Here is a 19,532-nt window from a genome sequence, read left to right on the forward strand (position 1 = left end):
GAGGTTTAATGTTTCACTCCTGCATTTTTATTCCTAAACAAATGAAACGCAGGTGTGAGCGCCTGGATTCTAATAATCTCTTGATTCAAGTCTCTTAAGGGAGTTGATCAAAGTGTCTTACAGCATCTCCTAGGGCCACAGGGAACCAAATAGCATGACATCGTTGTTTCGTCCTGTGTTTTCAAAAAGTGTTTTGTATGTTTTGAAGGCATGTAATGTTACATGTGCAGTATGGCTTGTTTATATAAGACACATCAGAAGAACAGAAACATGTTTTCATCCTTAGCTGAGGAGAAAGAAGACGGTAGGCAGGAATAAAAGACAACTTCTTACATAAACTTATATATTCTGTCCATGATTTCAAAGCTGTGTCATGTCTCTGGTCAAGTCATATAAATACTATGACCGGGCCAGTATGAACAGTACATTTGTGGTTGAAGCTGTGGAGTCTTTTGATCGCCCACACAAGACTAAGATTAATACAGGCAAACAGACAGAGAGAGAGAGAGAATAACCTTCTTTGTATTCACATTGTCATCAGAATAGGTGGTAGATACTACACAATGTCATTTGTGTATTTAACCACGTGGCTCATAATTCATCAAATAAACTGTCTGTCTGACTTTAGCTGATTGACTGCTTCTTTTCTGAATCAAATTATTGAAGTCATTTAAAAGCGAGTACAATTAGTCTGTTTTCTGGAAGATGATTGGATTTGCACATTACTACCAGATTTAAAAAGCGTCTCTTAGATGTCCTGGAGTAAATGGACACAGTCAAAAATCCTGTCATTTCATTTAGATCTGAAATGAGTTTCATCAGAAGTAAACTGTGGCCCCCTACTGGACTCTGTAGGTGCTTTTGACTGCTTTGCATGACATTCTGTATTAATGGAATGTGATGTTGATTTTAGGCATACAACTCTCATGATAAGCAAATTAATAAATTACTACAAAAAAGATACTTAGGTGTCTTTTTAAAATAAATAGGTACATTGTGGTGGTTTATAAAAGGAAATGCGAGTGAAACCAGAGTTAGACATGTGAGTCCTGATGCGTCCACAGAGATGAAACTGATCTGACAATAAATACCCTACAGTAACACCTTGTGACAAAATCAGACCAAACAACACAGCACACATATACATGCAGAAAACAGTGTGTTTATTTGTATTATCTGGTATTCGATGAGATATTCAGGATACAAAACAAGAGTAACGCAAATTAAAAAAAATGTCAAAACCAAAATTCTGTTCCTTATGTTCCTTAAATGTCACAGTTCAAATGTTGTTGCATTGTTAAATGTGATAGAAACATTTAAGAGCTGAGATGCTGTTCTGTTCCTTAAAGCTACAGTGTCTCATTTTTTTTCCATATATATCTTGCCTTGAGTTGGAGAAGGTGGAGGAGGAGGTGGTATCGCCATGTTGGCCTGAGTAGGGGGAGGTGGAGGAATTGCTAAAGTCACAGATGTATTTGGTGCAAATTATGGGATGTTGCTTTGAGGTGGAGAAGGAGGAGTGGGAGGTGGAGCGTCTTCCATCTCATCATATGGGGGAGGTGGAGGAGGCAGCATTGATAAATCTTGAAAAACATATGGAGGCAGAGACGGGGAGCAGGCAGACAGAAGGGGTGGAGATGGTGAAGCAGGAGAACATGCAGGAGGAGCTGTGATGTTCGAACCCACAAAGTCAGGTACTGATGGAGGAGGAACCGCAAAACCCTGAAAAGGCCTAAAACAGCAAAACACATATCAATACTGGAACCATCACACGAATACTGGAACCATCATATAAATACTGGTCCATCACATAAATACTGGTCCATCACATGAAAACTGGTCCATCACATGAAAACTGGTCCATCACATGAAAACTGGTCCATCACATGAAAACTGGTCCATCACATAAATACTGGTCCATCACATGAAAACTGGTCCATCACATGAAAACTGGTCCATCACATAAATACTGGTCCATCACATGAAAACTGGTCCATCACATGAAAACTGGTCCATCACATGAAAACTGGTCCATCACATGAAAACTGGTCCATCACATAAATACTGGTCCATCACATGAAAACTGGTCCATCACATGAAAACTGGTCCATCACATAAATACTGGTCCATCACATGAAAACTGGTCCATCACATGAAAACTGGTCCATCACATGAAAACTGGTCCATCACATGAAAACTGGTCCATCACATAAATACTGGTCCATCACATGAAAACTGGTCCATCGCATGAAAACTGGTCCATCGCATGAAAACTGGTCCATCGCATGAAAACTGGTCCATCACATAAATACTGGTCCATCACATGAAAACTGGTCCATCGCATGAAAACTGGTCCATCGCATGAAAACTGGTCCATCACATGAAAACTGGTCCATCACATGAAAACTGGGCCATCACATCAACACCGGCAAAATCACATCAAAACTATAAAATACGTAAAGAGTGTGCAGTACATACCAGCTGAAGGAGCTCCGCGTTCCTTCAGCACTGATTTGTTGGAAAGACTGTCTGTTTTCTTGTTTCGTTGACTCCTCCTTGGATTGGACGTGCTGCAATGTTTTTTTTTGGCAGCAGTGGCTTCCTCCGTGGTGTCCTCCCATGAAGTCCATTCTTGTTTAATGTTTTCCTTATTGTAGATTTGTCAACAAAAATGTTAGCATCTGCCAGAGATTTCTGTAAGTGTTTAGCTGACACTCTAGGATTCTTCTTCACCTCATTGAGCATTCTGCGCTGTGCTCTTGCAGTCATCTTTACAGGACGACCACGCCTAGGGAGTGTAGCAACAGTGCCGAACATTCTCCATTTGTAGACAATCTGTCTTACCGTGGACACATGGACATCAAGGCTTTCAGATATACTTTTGTAGCCCTTTCCAGCTTTATGTAAGTCAACAATTCTTGATCGTAGGTCTTCTGGGAGCTCTTTTGTGCGAGGCATGGTTCACATTAGGCAATTCTTCTTCAGAACAGCAGACTCAAAACTGGTGTGTGTTTTTTATTGGACAGGCCAGCTTTAATCAACACATCGTTGTTATAAGCGACTTTACATACCCATCGACTTCAACACAATTCGTGATAAAGATCTCTACTATAAAGCCTTCCAGAGAGGTGCGATGTTGTCCCGGTTGGATGTCATATGTTCAGATACATCATTGTCTTCATAACTATCCTCTAATTTACATGTCCTCCGATCTTTTTTCAGCAGAACATCTACTCGAACTGTCCTTCAGCATATTCACTAGATAAACCTTATGATTTAAAACACGAGCGCTGCCCGGACCGGGACCGGTAGATGATCTCCTCACCGTGACCTGACGCCATTTTGACAATCCAGATACGTCACGCGGTGACGCAATGCGCTGCAGCAGACTCTGCGCGCCGTCTGCTGGACACATATGTCATGCGCACACTGTACATGCGCCGCATTGAAAATAGATCATTTTGTGTACATTTGGTACATTTATTACCACTGTTTTCGATTTTATTTTTATTTTCTCCTTCAGTGTGTTTATCGTTCTTATTTTTATCGTTCTCAGCATTTTCTATATTGGCTCTCAATTTAAATGCTATAAAGAGAAAAGTTGCGCTCAAAATATGGAATTAAAAAGGAAAGCATTTTTTAGGATTTTTACTTGTTTTCCTTTACTTTTTACTTTTTTTAGAACCTTTTAGCAAATGCTGACGCCAGTAAAGCTTTGCTGTCAATTATCGTTTCCGTAATTATTTGTTTATCCAATTAATAAATAATAAAATGCACACTTTATTCAACAGAAACACCTCATCATAAATCAAACTAACTTAAATACAGTAGAAGTAAATAACAGTCAGTCATTTAAGAACAGTTACTCATTAATATTTTAAGAACATAATCATTTTATTATTGTCTTTTCAGTAAATGTTGTACAGCACAGTGTTCGACGACTGTTGTTTGTATTGTGCTTTATAAATACATTTATAAATACATTTGATTTGATAATGGTTACCTCAGGTCAATAATAAAAAATATTTTTTTAATAATGACGGAGTCTTGCAGAAACTGTTTATACTCGTAGTTATATTTCTTACCGATAATTGTAGTTCTACCCCTATTTTGAAGACAATTTCTGATAAGTTGCAAACAGTCAGAAAGACAGCAGACGTAGTTCCTAAGTTTTAACACACCTGTGCTCACAAAAGCTGCTACACTCTAAAAAAAGGCTGGGTTAAAACAACCCAATTTGGGTTATTTTGGTAACCCAATGTTGGGTCAAATATGGACAAACCCAGCGTTGGGTTATTTTAAATTGTTGACCCAACATGCTGGGTTGTTTCATATACATCAACTATTACATTGCTGGTTTATAAAAAACACAAAATGTTTGAAAATAATAAAAATAAAATCACAGAATTACTGGAGGCATCAGTAAGAATCAAAATTGAAGTTTTATTAAGGATCGAAATGCAAGACAAAAGGAATTCATAAAGACTTGCAACATTTTAATGCTCAATTAACAATAAAATGGCATATCAAACACTGTAATTTAATTAATGTTGATACATATTTAAAAATGTAAAACCCCTCCTTGAACTGCCACCTTACCGTGGTGGAGGGGTTTGAGTACCCGAAAGACGCTAGGAGCTATGTTGTCTGGGGTTATATGCCCCTGGTAGGGTCTCCCAAGGCAAACAGGTCCTAGGCAACGGGTCAGACCAAGAGCGGTTAAAAAAAAAAACTTATGATGACGACAAAATCGAGGACCGTGACGTCGCCCGGCATGGCGAAGCCGCGGCCCCACCCTGGAGCCAGGCCCGGGGTTGGGGCTCGTATGCGAGCGCCTGGTGGTCGGGCCTTCCCCCATGGGGTCCGGCCGGGCTCAGCCCGAAGGAGCGACGTGAGGCCACCCTCCCGTGGACCCACCACCTACAGGAGGGACCGTAAGGGGCCGGTGCAAAGCGGATCGGGTGGTAGTCGAAGGCAGGGGCCTCAACAACCCGATCCCTGGACGCGGAATCTAGCTCTAGGGATATGGAATGTCACCTCTCTGACGGGGAAGGAGCCGGAGATTGTGCGTGAGGTTCAGAGATTCCGAAAATGCCCGCGAATGTAAAGTTTGTATGATGCGTCGATGAGTGGAAGGGGTTTACTCTCTCAACTGTCACTCAATTGGCCCCGACTTGTAACCCAGCGTTTGGCTTAATCAAAAAATGACCCAACACTGAGAAAATAACCCAACAAAATGACCCAACACTGTGAAAATAACCCAACAAAATGACCCAACACTGAGAAAATAAACCCAACAAAATGACCCAACACTGAGAAAATAACCCAACACTGAGAAAATAACCCAACAAAATGACCCAACACTGAGAAAATAACCCAACAAAATGACCCAACACTGAGAAAATAACCCAACAAAATGACCCAACACTGAGAAAATAACCCAACAAAATGACCCAACACTGAGAAAATAACCCAACAAAATGACCCAACACTGAGAAAATAACCCAACAAAATGACCCAACACTGAGAAAATAAACCCAACAAAATGACCCAACACTGAGAAAATAACCCAACAAAATGACCCAACAGCCTCAACCCTGCTGTTGGGTTAAATAAATAACCCAGCATTTTTTAGAGTGGTGACTCCTCTATGTTGTGTCTTATCTCTCGTCTTTCTGTGGCACTGCATTACAGATCCAACAATGATTTCAGAGAGCCGATCACCTCCAGTCCTGCAACTGATGCTCAATTCAACAGAAACACGATTGCACTTTTTAGGGGGAAGAAACGAGTTGGAAAGCAGCGCAAACAGAGAAGCAGAAGAGCAGGTAACATGAGAAACCAATTGAAGACAATGACATATTTGACTCGGGCCGAGAGAAATGGAAACAGCAGGAAAGTACAGCGATGGTCCAGAGAGCTCCACCCCGGGTGTCCGCGCACTGACTGGCTGCGCGCTCTGCGCTCTCATTGTTTCCACGCTGCTGGGGAACACTCTCGTGTGCGTCGCCGTCATCAAATTCAGACATCTGAGATCCAAAGTGACTAATTTTTTCGTCATATCTTTGGCAGTGTCGGATCTCTTCGTGGCAGTTCTGGTCATGCCGTGGAAGGCCGTATCCGAGGTGGCCGGTTGCTGGCTCTTCGGGAGCTTTTGCGACACTTGGATAGCCTTTGATATAATGTGTTCAACGGCATCTATTCTGAATTTGTGCATCATAAGTTTGGATAGATACTGGGCTATCTCGAGCCCTTTCCATTACGAGCGTAAAATGACCCAGCGGGTGGCGTTTGTCATGATCGGCATGGCGTGGACCCTCTCCATCCTGATTTCCTTCGTCCCTGTAAGACTCAACTGGCACAAGGCTGAGCGCGTAGATATCTCACCGATAAACCATGGCATCCAGTCGGAGGACTGCAGTGCGACTTTGAACAGGACTTATGCAATTGTATCTTCACTCGTAAGCTTTTACGCTCCAGTCATCATTATGATCGGAACATACACGCGCATCTACAGGATTGCACAAACGCAGATCCGAAGAATCTCCACCTTGGAGAGGGCAGCCGGACACACTCAAAGTCACCGCGAATGCTCGAGCCAACAGTCACTTAAAAGTACATTCAAGAAAGAGACTAAGGTGTTAAAAACCCTGTCCGTCATAATGGGAGTGTTTGTGTTTTGTTGGCTGCCGTTCTTCATCCTGAACTGCATCGTTCCGTTCTGTAACCTGGACGCGCTCGGAAACTCTCGGTGCGTCAGCAGCACAACCTTCAGCATCTTTGTGTGGTTCGGATGGGCCAATTCGGCCCTCAACCCGGTGATCTACGCGTTTAACGCGGATTTCAGGAAAGCGTTCACCACTATTCTGGGCTGCAACAGACTTTGCGCGTCTTCTGCGGTGGAGGCTGTGAATTTCAGTAACGAGCTGGTGTCCTACCATCACGCAACCCATCACCAAACCACTCTTCCCCAGAAGGAATCGCAGGACGCATCTGATCCTCAGCCCTTAGCTTTGGCACCTGTGGTAGGGGAGAGCGAGGCATGTTGTCACACTTTTCACACCGTGTAACATTTACTGAGCAACATACATCACAGCGGTATAAATGTTATACCAAATGAAAGAATGACTTCCTGGGCACATCATTTGTATTCATTACATTTTCATATCTTATCTCATTACGGAGTTGTAGACTGTTGAATAGAGGATGTGCAATTGTGACAATTTGCCCCATCGGCAGGTAAATTGTCACACTAGATTATCTAAAAATAAGAACACAACTACTTAATTGTGAATATTGATTTTCATTTTTATATTCAAACCAGAACTAGAAATATAAACAATCGTGCCTAGAGAATTCGAAAAAACAATTATTTCAAGCCAAACTCTACATATTTCAATCAAAACGCATTACTTTGAACTTTAAACTCAAACGTTCGGTGGCTTGCACATAGATCCATTCTGATATGGCCGGATGTCCTCTGGAGCTGGTAGCCTGCTGTCAGCAATAGCATTGTAGGGTAAGGGTGAGCTGGTGGAAGCAGAAGCATAACTGGGCATGGGCAAACTTGGTTTCCAGAAATACATCTCTGTTGTAAGGTTGAAACCCGGCCAACCTAAAGCTAACCTGAATCTTCAGGGGGTTGCAGCCAGAGGATAGGCATTTGCCACAAACCCAGGAATGTCATAAATTGACATTGTCCTCCCTGGGATGTTCCTCATCCAGGAATCACACGCACTGTTGACGTGCCTCTTTAGTGGCCCGTAGACAGACCTCTCTTATGGTTCGAGCCGATCTGAGCAGTGGGTTGGGAATGACAGCATGATTATGCCATTTTCCTTTGCATAATTGAGTCCATCAATGGACAGATGAGACTCGTGGTTTTCCAAAAGGAGTATACAGGGCTTCTAGCTTGAGCACTTTGTATGTTCACTGAAATGTGTCACGATTTGCGGACGGGTAGAACCCAATTGCAGGCAGAGACGGATGTTAGGGGTGAACAGGGGAATTTATTTTACAATAAACAAGACAAAAAGGACAAAACAAAAACCCACGAGGGGGCAAACAATACAGGATAAATAATAAAGTTAACAAAGAGACTTACTGAATAAACTGGAAAACAAACACTTGAAACAAACACTAAACTACACTTACTAAGATACGGGGCAACAGGAACAAGGCACAGCAAACAATGAACAACAGGAACAAGGCAAGACTGCAACATCAACAAGGTATGCACCATCAACAAGGTAAGACGTACAATGAACGTGCACAGGACAATGAAACATGAGGACTCTTTATAGGGAGAAAAACCAAGAGGGAACGGGTGCAAGGGATTAACAATCAAGGTCAGCTAATTAACACAAACTAGGAAACAGGAGGGTAGGAACGGTGACGTGACTCGGGGAGAGAATGGAAGGCCACAAGGTCAAAAACATCTCTCCCCACATGAAACAAAGGATTCTGCATGATTCCACCTCTAAACCAAGAAATACCTGACAAGGAGAGGTGAAACCATGACAGAACCCCCGCCTTAAGGAGCAGCAACCTGATGCTCCTCAAAGGCACGAACAAGACAAGGCAGACTGGGACAAAGACAAGACTAAACAAAACATGGAAAACAAGACTAGGGGCAGACAGGCAAGAAAAAACAAGGGATTGGGGTGACTCAATAAAAACAACAAACAAGGGAGGGGGGGTGGGGGCAAACAAGAAAAAACAGGGGGAAGTCCAGATGGGGCAGGGCTGGGAGGGGAAGTCCTAGCCCTGGGGGACGCGCCGGCCGGCAGGACAGGGCTGGACGCCGGCTCCTGGACCGGGCTTGGCGCCGGCTCCTTGACCGGGCTTGGCGCCGGCTCCTGGACCGGGCTTGGCGCCGGCTCCTGGACCGGGCTTGGCGCCGGCTCCTGGACCGGGCTTGGCGCCGGAACCTGGACTGGGCTTGGCAAATGTCCCGAGGATGTCTCGGCAGACATTCAGAAAATCATTCAGCGGAGATGCAAAACTTGATGAATGATGATGAAAGAGGACATCCATTCTGAGAAGTGTGCATGCAGTTAGCTGGAATTCACTGTTCTATTATTCATAAAAGGACATACTCATTTGGACCAATTTACAATAATTACCGTCTGTGAGTCCTTTTATCAAACACGTCACAAGAGAGTTTTTAAATCAGTGTAGACACGTGTCTTATAGTCTCGACTACTAAAATAGTTTTCGTACATTTTCAGTAAAATGTAAAAAAGGGGGGGGGCACGTGGCTTAGTGTTTAGCACGTTCGCCTCACACCTCCAGGGTTGGGGGTTCGATTCCCGCTTCCGACTTGTGTGTGTGGAGTTTGCATGTTCTCCCAGTGCCTCAGGGGTTTCCTCCGGGTACTCCGGTTTCCTCCCCTGGTCCAAAGACATGCATGGTAGGTTGATTGGCATCTCTGGAAAAAATTGTCCGTAGGGTGTGAGTGCGTGAGTGAATGAGTGAGTGTGTGTGCCCTGCGATGGGTTGGCACTCCATCCAGGGTGTATCCTGCCTTGATGCCTGATGACTCCTGAGATAGGCGCAGGCTCCCCGTGACCCGAGGTAGTTCGGATAAGCGGTAGAAAATGGAATGGAATGGAATGGAATGTAAAAAAGGTTTCACTGATTTTTATGAACAAATTTTTCAATTAGAATTTTTTTTGAATGATTTTTTTTTCACAATACAAATGTTGTCACAAAGGAGCTAAACATCTTATGAAAGTACTTTTGTGCAATTTAAACAGCAAACAATTCACATTTACTGTATCAATCACAAAGCAGCAAAAATGTTGAATGCAGCATCTAAAACCATCAAAGAAAAATGGAACATGGTGCTTCAACCGAGGATTTAATACAAGAACAAGGTATGAGAATGTGACGTGACTTGGGTTTTAAACACCTGCACATGTATCAAATCAAAACACTCTGACCAGCATATATACCAAACATCAGGTCCTTAACATAAATGTGGATGAAGGGTAAGTGGAATAAGGTGAGGGTCCAGAAGGGGCTTTACAACAAGCGTTAGAGCAGAATGTAGAAAATTCTTCATTTTCACACATTCACTGTGAAATTTCTGTAAACTGGAAAAACAGAAATATATCGTAAACTATTTTGTTTTCTGTACTATTATAGGATACAAGGATATATAATAAATAGTTTCCCCCATTTTTCTTGTAAATGTGTTGTCTTGTTATGTAATTTCATAGTTCAACCGTATTTCAAAAATAAACTCCGCCTGTTTTTCTTGTAAATGTGCCTAAAAGTCTTCATAGACTCATACGTCATTGTAAGATGTGTTTACATTTTCGTTGATTAAGGCAGATGATGTGAAAAAAGTAACAGTAAAGCAATTTTGGAGTAATGAAAATCTAATGAGACTCAACCAATGAGAAAAAACATCCTGATGTATTACGGTAATGAGAATTTGAGCAAAATATCACAACATTATTATTTTGCATAACGACTTTTCCCTCTTGATTTTAGTGTGAAATGTAACATTGACACAATCACACAATCCAATTGAATGCAATGAAGATCTCTGAGAGGTTCAGCTGATGCACATGGTGAGGTTTAATGTTTCTCTCCTGCATTTTTATTCCTAAACAAATGAAACGCAGGTGTGAGCGCCTGGATTCTAATAATCTCTTGATTCAAGTCTCTTAAGGGAGTTGATCAAAGTGTCTTACAGCATCTCCTAGGGCCACAGGGAACCAAATAGCATGACATCGTTGTTTCGTCCTGTGTTTTCAAAAAGTGTTTTGTATGTTTTGAAGGCATGTAATGTTACATGTGCAGTATGGCTTGTTTATATAAGACACATCAGAAGAACAAAAACATGTTTTCATCCTTAGCTGAGGAGAAAGAAGACGGTAGGCAGGAATAAAAGACAACTTCTTACATAAACTTATATATTCTGTCCATGATTTCAAAGCTGTGTCATGTCTCTGGTCAAGTCATATAAGTACTATGACCGGGCCAGTATGAACAGTACATTTGTGGTTGAAGCTGTGGAGTCTTTTGATCGCCCACACAAGACTAAGATTAATACAGGCAAACAGACAGACAGAGAGAGAGAATAACCTTCTTTGTATTCACATTGTCATCAGAATAGGTGGTAGATACTACACAATGTCATTTGTGTATTTAACCACCTGGCTCATAATTCATCAAATAAACTGTCTGTCTGACTTCATTTAGATCTGAAATGAGTTTCATCAGAAGTAAACTGTGGCCCCCTAGCGGACTCTGTTGGTGCTTTTGACTGCTTTGCATGACATTCTGTATTAATGGAATGTGATGTTGATTTTAGACATACAACTCTCATGATAAGCAAATTAATAAATTACTACAAAAAAGATACTTAGGTGTCTTTTTAAAATAAATAGGTACATTGTGGTGGTTTATAAAAGGAAATGCGAGTGAAACCAGAGTTAGACATGTGAGTCCTGATGCGTCCACAGAGATGAAACTGATCTGACAATAAATACCCTACAGTAACACCTTGTGACAAAATCAGACCAAACAACACAGCACACATATGCATGCAGAAAACAGTGTGTTTATTTGTATTATCTGGTATTCGATGAGATATTCAGGATACAAAACAAGAGTAACGCAAATTTAAAAAAATGTCAAAACCAAAATTCTGTTCCTTATGTTCCTTAAATGTCACAGTTCAAATGTTGTTGCATTGTTAAATGTGATAGAAACATTTAAGAGCTGAGATGCTGTTCTCTTCCTTAAAGCTACAGTGTCTCATTTTTTTCCAGTATAGCCCTATTATCTGTGTTTTGTATAAGCAGCTTTAGAAACGAATGTGAATTTGAATAACATAAAACTTTCTTTGGATGGTTGTGCAGGACGGTATAATGTCATGTTTACAGAAGAAGCTTTGCAATAGCATTGATAAATCAGTAGATGTGTGTATTTTAAAGGTCCGGTGTATGAAATGTAGCGGGATCTAGTGGTGAGGTTGCGAATTGCAACCAATTGCTTATTCCAACCCTTCCTTTCGAAGCACTAAGAAAGGAGGATGAACAGCACTAAGATGTCACGCTTTCGCTTCTTTGCCAAAGAAGATAAGAAAAAAACGTTTTATCTGTTTATGGCTCCTAGAAGCAACATGGTGAATGTAAGGGGACTCGCTGTGTATGTATGTAGGCCTAATGCTTCATTACGTAAGGTCCAACTAAAAATATAATGCATTGACATATTTATAGTATATTGCATTTAACATATTGTTTACACATAACTTTATTTAACGCACTGTAGCCTACCATAAAAAGTAAACTGTTTTATATATAAAAAGTTAACATCGAAATTCAACATTTAAATTGAGGGAGGGGAGGGGGAGGAGGTGGAACAAATTTCCCACCAGTATTAAGGAGAGGAGGTGGTGGTGGCACCATAGGGGTACTTTGGGTAGGTAAAGGTGGCGGTGTGGGTGCCGATGAGCTAGATCTAGCTGGAGGTGGCGGGGGTGGAATTGCCATGTTGCCCTGAGCAGGGGGAGGTGGAGGAGGAGGTGGAGCTGGAAACCCCATGTTGCCCTGAGTAGGGGGAGGTGGAGGAGGGGGTGGAATACATATCTTGCCTTGAGTTGGAGAAGGTGGAGGAGGAGGTGGTATCGCCATGTTGGCCTGAGTAGGGGGAGGTGGAGGAATTGCTAAAGTCACAGATGTATTTGGTGGAAATGATGGCATGTTGCTTTGAGGTGGAGAAGGAGGAGGGGGAGGTGGAGCGTCTTCCATCTCATCATATGGGGGAGGTGGAGGAGGCAGCATTGATAAATCTTGATAAACATATGGAGGCAGAGACGGGGAGCAGGCAGACAGAAGGGGTGGAGATGGTGAAGCAGGAGAACATGCAGGAGGAGCTGTGATGTTCGAACCCACAAAGTCAGGTACTGATGGAGGAGGAACCGCAAAACCCTGAAAAGGCCTAAAACAACAAAACACATATCAATACTGGAACCATCTCACGAATACTGGAACCATCATATAAATACTGGTCCATCACATAAATACTGGTCCATCACATAAATACTGGTCCATCACATGAAAACTGGTCCATCACATGAAAACTGGTCCATCACATGAAAACTGGTCCATCACATAAATACTGGTCCATCACATAAATACTGGTCCATCACATAAATACTGGTCCATCACATGAAAACTGGTCCATCACATGAAAACTGGTCCATCACATAAATACTGGTCCATCACATAAATACTGGTCCATCACATAAATACTGGTCCATCACATAAATACTGGTCCATCACATAAATACTGGTCCATCACATAAATACTGGTCCATCACATAAATAATACTGGTCCATCACATGAAAACTGGTCCATCACATAAATACTGGTCCATCACATAAATACTGGTCCATCACATAAATACTGGTCCATCACATAAATAATACTGGTCCATCACATGAAAACTGGTCCATCACATAAATACTGGTCCATCACATAAATACTGGTCCATCACATAAATACTGGTCCATCACATAAATACTGGTCCATCACATAAATACTGGTCCATCACATGAAAACTGGTCCATCACCTGAAAACTGGTCCATCACATAAATACTGGTCCATCACATAAATACTGGTCCATCACATAAATACTGGTCCATCACATAAATACTGGTCCATCACATAAATACTGGTCCATCACATAAATACTGGTCCATCACATAAATACTGGTCCATCACATGAAAACTGGTCCATCACATGAAAACTGGTCCATCACATAAATACTGGTCCATCACATAAATACTGGTCCATCACATGAAAACTGGTCCATCACATAAATACTGGTCCATCACATAAATACTGGTCCATCACATAAATACTGGTCCATCACATGAAAACTGGTCCATCACATAAATACTGGTCCATCACATAAATAATACTGGTCCATCACATGAAAACTGGTCCATCACATAAATACTGGTCCATCACATAAATACTGGTCCATCACATAAATAATACTGGTCCATCACATGAAAACTGGTCCATCACATAAATACTGGTCCATCACATAAATACTGGTCCATCACATAAATACTGGTCCATCACATGAAAACTGGTCCATCACATAAATACTGGTCCATCACATAAATACTGGTCCATCACATAAATACTGGTCCATCACATAAATACTGGTCCATCACATGAAAACTGGTCCATCACATAAATACTGATCCATCACATGAAAACTGGTCCATCACATGAAAACTGGTCCATCACATAAATACTGGTCCATCACATAAATACTGGTCCATCACATGAAAACTGGTCCATCACATAAATACTGGTCCATCACATAAATACTGGTCCATCACATAAATACTGGTCCATCACATAAATACTGGTCCATCACATGAAAACTGGTCCATCACATAAATACTGGTCCATCACATGAAAACTGGTCCATCACATAAATACTGGTCCATCACATGAAAACTGGTCCATCACATAAATACTGGTCCATCACATGAAAACTGGTCCATCACATGAAAACTGGTCCATCACATAAATACTGGTCCATCACATAAATACTGGTCCATCACATAAATACTGGTCCATCACATGAAAACTGGTCCATCACATAAATACTGGTCCATCACATGAAAACTGGTCCATCACATAAATACTGGTCCATCACATGAAAACTGGTCCATCACATAAATACTGGTCCATCACATAAATACTGGTCCATCACATAAATACTGGTCCATCACATAAATACTGGTCCATCACATAAATACTGGTCCATCACATAAATACTGGTCCATCACATAAATACTGGTCCATCACATGAAAACTGGTCCATCACATAAATACTGGTCCATCACATAAATACTGGTCCATCACATGAAAACTGGTCCATCACATGAAAACTGGTCCATCACATAAATACTTGTCCATCACATAAATACTGGTCCATCACATAAATACTGGTCCATCACATGAAAACTGGTCCATCACATAAATACTGGTCCATCACATGAAAACTGGTCCATCACATGAAAACTGGTCCATCACATAAATACTGGTCCATCACATAAATACTGGTCCATCACATGAAAACTGGTCCATCACATAAATACTGGTCCATCACATAAATACTGGTCCATCACATGAAAACTGGTCCATCACATAAATACTGGTCCATCACATGAAAACTGGTCCATCACATAAATACTGGTCCATCACATAAATACTGGTCCATCACATGAAAACTGGGCCATCACATCAACACCGGCAAAATCACATCAAAACTATAAAATACGTAAAGAGTGTTCAGTACATACCAGCTGAAGGAGCTCCGCGTTCCTTCAGCACTGATTTGTTGGAAAGACTGTCTGTTTTCTTTTTCCGTTGACTCTTCCTTGGATTTCAGAGATTGGCATAAAGAATTGAAATTATTATTTGACATCACCAGTGAGAGGTTGAATGAAGGTGATTTAGACATATGCTTCAGTTAAATGATGTTCTTACACTAGGTAATTCAGTTCTATCAGGAATAGAATCAGAACAAATAAAGAATAGTATGAAATGTGAATACATACGCTTACAGTTTTGTTTCTTTCCCAGTGGCTATGGCCCAGTTTGTCTAATCGGGTGTATGATATGGGGATGCGTCTGTACACGCGAAGCGGTTCCGGTCCATTTGGTGGAAGAGCTTTTTTCTGAGTTCGGAGACGTATCGACCCTGTGGTCAGCACTCCAATCTCTCTGCGTGCTACGTTCTCCTTGAAAATGTCAACTGTCTAAAAGTGAACATTGAAAGCAAAGTTTGCTGTCTGATACTTTGACATCATTATAATCCACAGGTCTAATAATCAAGAGGATTCAAGTTATTCAAATGTGACATCAATTCCGTGCATGAAGATTGGCACCAATTAAAATGTTATTTTCCTGTAAGTTTGTTATATAATGAAAGTTTTTAATCCATCTAGCATTGTTTGAGTAATGACTGTCATATATATTTTAAGTCAAGAGATTCTGGTGTTTTGGTAAATACAGAGAAGCTCACCTGACTCAGCATGTTGACGGAGGACTCCATCTGTTTCAGCTGAAGGGTCTGAGCATCTAAAAGCTTCAGAAGGGATGCGGCCAGATTGTTGATTTGATATGTGACACTGGCCAGGGCTTGAGTGGTAAAAGCTCTCGACTCTTCAATGACACTTCTGGTGTTATCCACCTGCATGTGAATAAAAAAACACACAATCTGAATCATTTTTATTATTTATAGACAAAAAAACATTCTGAATATGACTGAATTAAACTCTTAAAACACATTTTGTGTGTTACAAAGCTAAAAACTACTTCAAAGAAAAGCACCAAGACAGTTTGTAGTCAGTGTCTAGATGCCGTCATCAGGTTTGTTTTTGAAAGTGGCATGGATCATTTCCCCTCTATAATACACCACAATTTTGTGTGTACAGCTCAGCAGCTTGTTGAAAAAAAAAACAGGGCATCCGATGTAATGTTAAAGCAATATTACTGTTGTATTGCTTAAAAGTGAATATGAATTTGTTTTCTTTAAAGTATTTTGAATACAAAGCATTTTTTCACATGTTCCTCCAGTTTTCATTTTCTACACACAAATGGAAATTGAAACAATATTATTATTTAATATTTAAGATAAATATTATTAGTTTCCCATTTAGTAAAAGCAAAATGATTCATTTAAGCATTTACCCTTTTATCATTTCAAACACAAAAACACCTTAAAAAGTATATTCAGTAAACTGATAAAAAAAGTGTGACAATTCCCTCATGAACCACCAGGGGTTCATGAACCCCAGTTTGGAAACCCTGAAAAGGATTTCTAACATCTGAAAATGATAATTTAGCATTTTTTACCTGCCCATATGTTTTTAAACCCTGATGGCTTTTTTTAAACTTCAGGACCAAAAATCTTTTAAAGTGGTGTTTTGGGTTTTTGGTGACGTTATACGGTAGCTCCATATGACTCGGGCCACATATTCAAATGATTTCAAAATATGATGAATTATTTAACCTCTCAAGTTTCTTTGTGTGCCCTTTCTTGAGAGTTTAAAAGCGACACCATCAACTATGTCTGTTCCTATGAGAACAGGCAGCCAAAAAAACACTTTTTCATTCTGAAAATGAAAGAAATCCATTGTTTGAATAAAACAAGGGGGATTAAATAATGACTTAACTAACAAGTTTCGGAATTCACACATTTCGTTTAATATTCCATTACTGAAAATTGTCACTGTCATTGTAGTCATTTACGTTTCTGGAAGCAGGTTTTTTGGGCACTCGCTTCAAGATGCATGTCTACAAACTGCAACTCCATTATTTCCTCGAATGTAATTTCAATGACATGATATTTTTTCATCATTCTCTGCATAAATAATGTAGACTTCATACAAAACCTCAGTCATATACAAGATCTATACAGAGCAAATGAATATGAAGGACTCTTGCACACATACTGCATTCAATACAAAAGACTTCCAGGAACACAGAGAGATTTCTAGATAAACATGTTAAGAATGGAAACATTCCACAGCTCTGTTTAGGCACGTATGCCGTCAGTTCAGTCAGAAGAAAGCTGAAGGCTACAAAGAATCGAATCTGAAGAAAGTTTAAGTAATCCATACGAAGAACAAACAATGATCATAAATGAGTGTCATAAAATAAATTCTGCTGTTGGTTTCAGTCTTCAAGCATCACTGATGTGCAATAAAGAAAATTAATCAATGAACCATGTTTCATAATAAAAATGTAGCATATTGAGGCCTAATGTAAATATCAATTTTCACAGAATATCAAGTCAAATCTCATAAAAGTCAAACTAAAGTATGTGAAAAGCGCAAAACTCACATTGAAGTATTTGTTCTGACAGTAATCGGCCAGCCTGTGCAGATTGCTGTGGTTGTCTAGAAGATTCTTCCTCGCAGTCGGAGCGTCATGAAGAATCTTGTCTATGGACTCTCTACAACTGTTTTCCGGCATTGTGCAGCGTTCCACAGATGTGTAAATATCAGAGATGTTGGGTATTTATTCCCTCCGCTCACTCCTGCGCTGGACTTCTGAATGACTAAAATGAAGATGACAGGCACAAACATGCTGAGAAGGTGGGTGTGTAATGCATATCTGCGCATACTCGCAGACCCCAGGATTGTATGGAGTGCAGACTATATGGGAGCCAAAGAATTTGCTGTTGCGGAAGCAAATTTGTACTTTAATTCACCAAATTGCCATTTAGCTGATAACAATGTACATTCGGGACTTTACTTATGTGTAACATAACAGCACCACCACTTCTCTAGAGAGTCATTTTTCATCTAACACAGGCCTATTTCAAGAAACCATCACTTCAACATCTTCTCCAGAAAATTCTGCCAATAGGCTAGTATCAAAACATCACAACAAAACATTATATCAAACAGTTTTAAGTGTTTTGGTTAAGTAAACGAAACTTGACATTGTTTTATATGTTTTATATATAAATAAATAGCTTGATGCGGTGACTGCGCATGCGCACAACTAAAGCCGGGTCTTCGTCGAAAGAACCCTGACACAGTCCACCATTCAGTTTTATCACTGGATATTATGTAGTCTTTAGACAACACCCAAAATGTTAAAGATTTCTCCTTTTATGCACCACAGAAAGTCCGTCATGCAGGTTTGAGGCATTTTCATATTCATTCATCTTATTCTGTAGCGTGTCAGATGACGTGCAGGATACTTTTTTAAAGTTTACATACATTTACATTTAGGCATTTGGCAGACGCTTTATCCAAAGCGACTTACATTGCTTTTATCCTATACATTTTACATAGGTATTTGCAATCCCCTGGGATTGAACCCACAACCTTGCGTTGTTAACGCAATGCTCTTACCACTGAGCTCAAGTTATTTAAAGTTATTTAAAAAGAGAGGATATCTCCAGCCAACTACTGTAGCAATCCAAAATAAATCCAATTTAACACAGGAAAACACAATAACACCATTATTATAAGCAATGAATTACTGACCATTTACTAACGTCTTACATCTGATGTGGAGATGGTGGTCTAGTGGGTTAAACCACTGAACTGGTAAATCAAAGGTTGCTGGTTCGATCCAAGCAGCCACCACCAGTGTGTCCTTGAGCAAGACACTTTACTCCATGTTGCTCCAGGTGGATTGTCCCTGTAATAAGTGCACTGTAAGTCGCTTTGGATAAAAGCGTCTGCCAAATGCCTAAAATGTAAATGTAAATGTAAATGATTTCCTTGAATCATGATAGAGACTTTTAAAGGTCGTTAATATTGTAGTTCAGATAAGACATTTAAATGAAATACAGTTTGAGGAGAAGATGTGTGAACATCAGTCGATTCACAGTCTACAGATGTCAAACATTACACGACTAGTTTGGGACATCACGTGGAATATATTCATGAATGAATTGAAGTTCAATGAATGTCAAGGTTTGGCCACAAGAGGGCAGAACACAGCTGAAGGCTCTGTGAC

At 40.5% G+C, this 19,532-nt stretch overlaps 3 protein-coding genes across 4 annotated transcripts; 1 reads left to right on the forward strand and 2 right to left on the reverse strand.

The window, feature by feature from the left end:
- Positions 1 to 1,142: 1,142 nt before the first annotated feature.
- On the reverse strand, positions 1,143 to 3,357 carry LOC130439092 (uncharacterized). The gene is made up of 2 exons (XM_056771522.1): positions 2,479 to 3,357; positions 1,143 to 1,732 (listed from the first exon to the last, which is right to left on the reverse strand). Exons 1-2 carry the CDS (start codon positions 2,628 to 2,630, stop codon positions 1,486 to 1,488), a joined length of 399 nt encoding a protein of 132 aa, XP_056627500.1. The 5' UTR covers positions 2,631 to 3,357; the 3' UTR covers positions 1,143 to 1,485.
- Positions 3,358 to 5,707: 2,350 nt separating this feature from the next.
- On the forward strand, positions 5,708 to 7,071 carry LOC130439150 (D(1C) dopamine receptor-like). The gene has a single exon (XM_056771599.1). The coding sequence runs from the start codon at positions 5,883 to 5,885 to the stop codon at positions 7,068 to 7,070; it is 1,188 nt and encodes a 395-aa protein (XP_056627577.1). The 5' UTR covers positions 5,708 to 5,882; the 3' UTR covers position 7,071.
- A 4,496-nt stretch (positions 7,072 to 11,567) lies between these two features.
- abi3b (ABI family, member 3b) lies at positions 11,568 to 18,091 on the reverse strand. Of its 2 annotated transcripts, none has more exons than XM_056771776.1 (5): positions 17,898 to 18,091; positions 16,075 to 16,242; positions 15,614 to 15,808; positions 15,350 to 15,426; positions 11,568 to 12,957 (listed from the first exon to the last, which is right to left on the reverse strand). In XM_056771776.1, the coding sequence occupies exons 1-5, from the start codon at positions 18,027 to 18,029 to the stop codon at positions 12,339 to 12,341; spliced, it is 1,191 nt and encodes a 396-aa protein (XP_056627754.1). In that variant the 5' UTR covers positions 18,030 to 18,091; the 3' UTR covers positions 11,568 to 12,338. The 2 variants fall into 2 exon arrangements, with proteins under 2 accessions (XP_056627754.1, XP_056627753.1); XM_056771775.1 differs by having other exon boundaries at positions 15,608 to 15,808.
- Between the last annotated feature and the right edge of the window lie 1,441 nt (positions 18,092 to 19,532).

Source organism: Triplophysa dalaica, chromosome 17 (assembly GCF_015846415.1).
Source record: "Triplophysa dalaica isolate WHDGS20190420 chromosome 17, ASM1584641v1, whole genome shotgun sequence".
Classification (NCBI taxonomy): domain Eukaryota; kingdom Metazoa; phylum Chordata; class Actinopteri; order Cypriniformes; family Nemacheilidae; genus Triplophysa; species Triplophysa dalaica.